A 6,611-nucleotide genomic window follows, 5' to 3' on the forward strand; every position below is an offset into this window, starting at 1 on the left:
GTGTGTCCTGTACAGTGTACTGTTGCACTGAATGGCTGTGGCACGGCTTTCCCAGAAATCCAGTGTGAGTCTGAATAAATTTTCTTCGTCTTTGTCAAAACAAGTCACACGCTCACATTCTCAAGAGCTGGGACCCATGGAAAATTAGATTGCTTTAGAGATTAGTATGCCATATGTGCTCAGAGGAGACAGGGCAGTGGATGGAAATCGGTTGATTGTGAGGAAACAGGACAACATAAAAACGACACATTTGCAGCATTTTCAGTTCCGTTCTCGGCCTGCGCAGGATTTCCTCCAGGTTTCCTGTTCAGATGTGATAATGATTCAAAATATTATGCGCATTCTTTCTGAAGCTCTGGAACTGAACAATGAATGCCGGAAAAAGAAAACAACGGGGGATACAGATGATGCACAGATGGACATGGACTAAAAAAGCAGCATTACATAACACGCCACAGTTTCTGCTTTATCCTGCATGTTATGGATGAGGGGATAATTCCCAGGCCTGTTCCGGGATTAGATCAAGTGTGTGCTAGACATGTCAAAGCAGCAGAAAGGATTATTTACATTATGACAAATGACATTTATTCTACTTATTTGAACATGTGCTGTTATTTTATTAGAATGTGGCAAAAGTTGGTTGCTTTTATGCAGTAATTGATTTTATATGGTAATACAACCAAACTTGCAAGTTACATTTCAATGTGATTAACTGAATAAAATTAAAGGGACTAATATGTTTTTGGATGGTTAATCAGAGTTTTGACTCTTTTCATTGAAAACAATCAATCAACACGCTGTTTTCAATCAACACACTGATCGAAAACAAATTCTCATTGGGATTTACATTTTGATTTTCACTACATAAATGTAAATGTGTGCATCTGTGTATTTAAAATCTTTGATGGAAAGATTTCAGACAGATGAAGGTCAGATCTTGCCCTTCCTGTGATGCAGCCTAATCGGTCTTGAGCTCGTCTTCTTAACATTTATTTCCCGATATGAAATATGTCAAAAATCATAAAACCTTCCACCCTAAACTCTTTGAGGTTGAGTAATTTAAGTACTCGCCTTTCTCCGTTACTTAATCTAGACCTACTTTCTGTCTTACGCACACTTCAACCTTCTCTTTCATGCATCCCAGCCTCTTATCCATGACAAAGCAGGGCGATGAGCAGCTGTTGAATGCGCAGTCTTCTGATGATGGAGCAATTCAGCAGAAGAGCAATAACCAAAGAAGCGGAGAGAAGTTGGTTTTTGTGATCCCTACGCCATCTTTGTTTTCCTTTTTAAAGGTTGAAGTCATAGAAATTCTATTTAGTAAATATTAAAGCCGATTAGTAGTGCTCACAGCTTGTCTGAATCTCTGTTTATATACAGTTTATTTTACTGAAGCTGCATAACAGATTTAGGATAAAAGAAAAACACAGTATTCAATTTGAATTACTTTTTAAATTTGACATTATATATAAAGAAATCAATTATCTTTAGTAGATATTTATCGCTATACAATGATAATACCTAAGGGCTTTTATTTATGAGGTGAGAAGTTAAAGAGTGCTTATCATTTCTGAAGCAAACACCCCCTCTGCTGGAGGGCATGTAACTGTTGCTTCTAACCTGACATTTCTTATGCCTGAAAGCCAATAAAGATATGAACTTTATAAAATCTGCGGATACATGAAGGCCTTGGAGTTTCTTTAGTGTTCAATAAAAGTTACCAAAATGCTTTACTTGAAAAACCTGAGAATGAGATGGACATCAGATGGATATACAAGCAATTAACAGGAAATAAGTAATTATTCCTGGCTTCCTGAGGCTTTGCAGTGCTTGTGTAGCACTCTTACCAGAAGCATTGTAAACAAACTTCTTTTCTCAACATCTTCTTTCTACTCTTTCTGTTTTATTTTTCCCTTTGCCGAGGTCCAAATAGGGTGAAACATCATGGGAGTACTCTTGTTTCTTTCATAATGCCAGCAGCTCACATGACACTTTATGTTCACTGCCTACCAAGTGAAGAAAGCATGAATCTGTCCTGGTGCTGAGCAATTAATGAAAGAGATAATGCTGCAAAAATTAATGTTTAGAATATTTGTGGGAAATTTCTGACAGAATCATGTGTGTGAAAAATTTTGGCTATCTTCCAATAACATTGAGATGGCCATCGTTAGTCGTTTCAGTTGAATGTCTAAGCTATTTTAACTAAATATTGTGGCATGTTTCACCATATTCAATCAAAGCTGGCTGCTATAAATATGCTGGCAAGTTAGCTCATGCTAAAGCAACAAATTTGTAATTCAGATTAGTTACTTAGGCGTATTCAGTTGTTCCCTAGTATGAGGCTTTAGCATTTTATCCCTACAATACAACTTCTTATTAAGTGTTTAACCAAACAGGTGATAGCTGCAGCTCTTCTCCCCTGAGAACATGCAGAAATGTATTTTTTACCTGTCACCTAGTTCTTTTTTTTCTTCTTACCAAAATGACTGTGCCTCCTACCTAATCCTTTCATCCTTGTCTTTTCGTCCTCCGCTCGTCTTCTACCCACGCCCCCTCTGGTATCTGTCTTCCTCTGCCTCCTGCACCTTCTCCTCTTCCTTCTCCAGCTTTTCAAAATGACACAAGTCACACAGAGAAAACAGCAGCTCTTCTGTTCGCCTTCATATCTGTCATCTTTCCTCAGCTCCCAAGTTCCTCTCCGGAGTACTGGGTTTTATTTAACACTCACAGAGTGCTGGAGCAAAGGGAGCCACATGATGACTGGAGTCATCACTTGCCTGAGGCATATTGCTGGGCTATTTTACTTCTTCTCTACCATAAAACAAGATGTGGGTGTGCAGCTGGGTGTCTTTTCTTGTGCTAAAATGAGCAAAACAAGGGACAAGTTTTGAATCCTCTCGTTTTTATGTGTTCCCGCAGCCCATCAGTAATGCAGACTTTATCGTCCCGGTGGAGATTGATGGCACTGTTCATCAGGTAATGCCGCTGTGATGTGGAGGACCTCTATACGTAGACATAAACATAATAATTTTATACTGCCTTTTTTAGTTTGTGAGGGTTCCCTTAGGAAACTGGTTTCATTCGACTCTATATTTATTATTCTCTGTTTTCTATTCTATTCATTATTCTCCGTGCATCAAAGTAAACCACCAACCATACCAAAACATCTTAGTAGTTTTTGCTTGATTGTTGTTTTTCTTTCTTTGCACACTGTACTGGAAAGTGGATTCTGACTTGACTTTTTGAACCCCAAATGTCCCCAAACCTGTTGAAGACAATATTGAAAATGCAGGATTTTTTTCACACTATAAAAGCAATCGGGAGAAGAAAACGTAGAGACTCCTTTTGCACCATCCATTGACGTCAGCAAGAAGAACAAGATTCAGGACTGAAGCTTCAACCTCGTTCAAGTAATCCAGGATAGGCTTTGTGCATCTACTTCAGCCCATCCTTGATTACTTGCACTTGGCAGCAGCAACTAACCCTCCAAAAGGCTTCCTGAGGAGAACAGCAGAATGGATAAATATGGGCTATAGGCATGTATTTTTTACGCTGTATAAATGTAAAATGTCATGCAATGCACTGCTGATTTGCCAGAGGGAATGCTGTGATAACAAAAGGATCACAATTTGAAATATGTGTCTCACTTTATCCTTAAAAACTGTGCTTTCTTATTTGAAAAGTTTGTTTACCAAATCAATGCCAGTTTTGTTATAATTTTAGCACAGTTTTTTTTTAATTTACAAAAATGACTAGAATTTTATTAAATAGTTTAAAGTGACTTTGAGTTCTTAATTTTATATGATTTTTGTTTGGGAGTATAACAGTCTTTCAAATAAAACAGTATAGTATAATGCTGTTAGTGCAAATGCCAGTGGTGAAACATTGCATGTTAGACGCAAACAAAAAGAACAACAAACACAGGCTGCTTCAGTTTTCTTTGTGAATTGATTGAACAAATGTTTGCTTCAATGCATTTGGTTCAAATGGGTTGATTGGAGGACGCCATTAGAGGTGTTATTCACAACCTTTGCACAATGATTCTCAGTCATGATTGTATGAAAACATATCATTCCTGGCAGATTGAGAACCAGTATATTATCTTTGTTATGGGAAAATAAGTTTGATTCGGAGTAATTAGATATCTTAACTGTTTTCTTGCTAATGATGAATTTTCTTTTAACCATCACATTTAGGTGTACGTTTTGAAGAGGCCTCATGTGGACGAATTCCTCCAGAAGATGGGAGAATTGTTTGAATGTGTCCTCTTCACCGCCAGTTTAGCCAAGGTCGGCTCATGCGAGACCTCCACATTAGGCACAGTAATACTTTCCATTGCCACGTCAATAATCTCTCTCCTTTTGGGTCTGGCTAGTATGCTGACCCCGTGGCAGACCTGCTGGACCAGTGGGGGGTGTTTCGCACTCGGCTCTTCAGGGAATCATGTGTTTTCCACAGAGGAAATTACGTCAAAGACCTCAGTCGGCTCGGCCGAGAGCTCCGAAAAGTCATCATTGTAGACAACTCGCCTGCCTCGTACATCTTCCATCCTGAAAATGCAGTGAGTCATTATTTTTCCGACAGTCCAACATGCTTGCGGTCAAGTTTCAATAGTTCAGTACATTATCGTGGTCTAAAGGAAGAGTTTCCATCCATCTGTCCACTTTTCATTCAATATTAACTCTATTCAGGGTTGCGGGTGGACTTTCTTTCTGGGGCTCTTGAGCATATCTTCGATGCATTAGAGGGCCGAAACAGACACATTGCAACTAAGTACAATGTAGGATCCCTAATGGCAATGTGATTTGAAATCCGTTAAACATGCATGTTTTTGCACTGTGGAAGAAAACAGGAGTAACCTGAGAAATGCCACACATGCAGATGCACAGAAAGGCCTCAGGATGGATTTAAACATCTGTCAAACTTGAGAGTATTTTCTTTTGAAAAACTTCTGATTTAAAAAATAGCTCAAAATACTAGAGCTCAAATAGAAATTATTTTCTTATTTAGTTAAAATGCTACAAGTGAGAATGTAAGAGAGCCAGTGCTCGTGTTCAGCCTGTTTGTCAAATTTAAGTTTTTTCTCCTCCATGGAGAACTTTCTGCAACTTTTCCAGCCTTTGATGTATTTCTCCCTATTAATTATTTACACCAAAATCACACCAGCTCCTCACGCATAATGCAAAGACGTTAGAAGCTGTTCTCAGCTTTTTTTTCCCTTCGCTCACTTTTGAATCAAAGCTACTCTCTTTTCTGTCCTCAGGTCCCGGTGCAGTCCTGGTTTGACGACATGGCAGACACAGAGCTGTTGGATCTGATCCCTCTTTTTGAGGGTCTCAGTAAAGAGGAGGACGTTTACAGCCCCTTACAGACCTTGAGGAACAGGTAGCAGAAAAGACAGCAGCCCCTCTCTGCCACGGTCCTGCAGCCCGGCTCCCGTTCTCCAATCAAAAGGGTGGCCGGTTTGAGCATTTAAAACGAACTGGTTTTAATCTGGAGAAACGGACTCTGTGGATTCTCGCCATCTGTTGATTCCTGGACTCTTTCTACAGGACTCCTACTGACAAAAGATTATATTACTGTATGTATATAGTAAATGTTTCTATGAGTAAGATATACAAAAAATAATTTTTCTATCAGAGAGAGACAGTTTTACTATTCTATCAAGATTCTGTCAGGTAATATTTTAGTTACTAAAAACAATCAAATTCACAGATCACATTTTTTTTTTTCAAGACTGTGTGAGCTTTGTTTTCTTTTGTGTTGTTTTCTTTTTTGTTCCAACAACTGTGATTTACCTTCTCCTACAGAATGAAGTGCCTTCATTACTGTGCTTATCTTGTTTCGGGTCACGGGGTCGGGGTCTCCAGAGACAATGTTATTTGTAAATCCTAAAACAGAAGCTGAAAATGACCCTTTGTAAAAAGAAAAATGCCTGGCATTTATAAAGCTAGCCTGGATTACTGTAGGGTGTTTGATATCAGTAGCATTAAATTGTTAAATTCGCCAAAGACGTTTACAGTTCAATGTGGTCCGTGGCTTAATTACAACATTTAATCCTTGACAGTGGCGGTAGATTCCTGTCCCTGGGACATACGAAAAGCCTGCCTAATTTTGTGAAAGATAAAAATCAACATTTGTGACCATTTATCAACTGATAAATGTTGCATTTCTGATGAAACTTAGAAATTAAAAAAAAAACCCAACAACCTAGATTATGTTTTACTGGACTATGTTTATTGAGGCTAAGAGTGTTGGATGAATTGTAAAGAAATGATGTTAAAACTGTACTGTATGACATAAATAAAGTTGCAAATTTGCACACTGTCAGCTTGTTGTCAAAGTGTAAAAACGTTGGCAAAACTTTCTTTTCAAAAGACACAGAAGTTATATGATATATATCAGGATTGTTACAGTGTGTTACTCATGGTAGCTATATTAATTTTCATGACTGAAGTATATATTTTAAGTATGAGGGAGAAACACATCACAAGTCAGCCAAACAAGGTTCCTGGCCAGCAAAGAGTGATGATTTTAGGTAAAGAACATCAAACAAGGCATCAATGAATAACTCAGTGGTCACTATGAAAATAGTGATAAGACATTTTTCA

General features: G+C 38.2%; 1 protein-coding gene across 1 annotated transcript in view; it reads left to right on the forward strand.

Moving 5' to 3' along the window:
- Positions 1 to 6,330, forward strand: part of ctdspla (CTD (carboxy-terminal domain, RNA polymerase II, polypeptide A) small phosphatase-like a) — a 28,617-nt gene extending 22,287 nt beyond the window's left edge. The window contains exons 4-7 of the mRNA XM_055037197.1: positions 2,920 to 2,976; positions 4,197 to 4,289; positions 4,376 to 4,561; positions 5,264 to 6,330. Of these exons, the coding sequence (XP_054893172.1) occupies positions 2,920 to 2,976; positions 4,197 to 4,289; positions 4,376 to 4,561; positions 5,264 to 5,389 (462 nt within the window). The 3' untranslated portion in view covers positions 5,390 to 6,330. The remainder of the gene's footprint in view (positions 1 to 2,919; positions 2,977 to 4,196; positions 4,290 to 4,375; positions 4,562 to 5,263) is intronic.
- The last annotated feature ends 281 nt before the right edge of the window (positions 6,331 to 6,611 follow it).

This window comes from Poeciliopsis prolifica, unplaced genomic scaffold (genome assembly GCF_027474105.1).
Source record: "Poeciliopsis prolifica strain line A6 unplaced genomic scaffold, Auburn_PproV2 SCAFFOLD012, whole genome shotgun sequence".
In the NCBI taxonomy this organism is placed as follows: domain Eukaryota; kingdom Metazoa; phylum Chordata; class Actinopteri; order Cyprinodontiformes; family Poeciliidae; genus Poeciliopsis; species Poeciliopsis prolifica.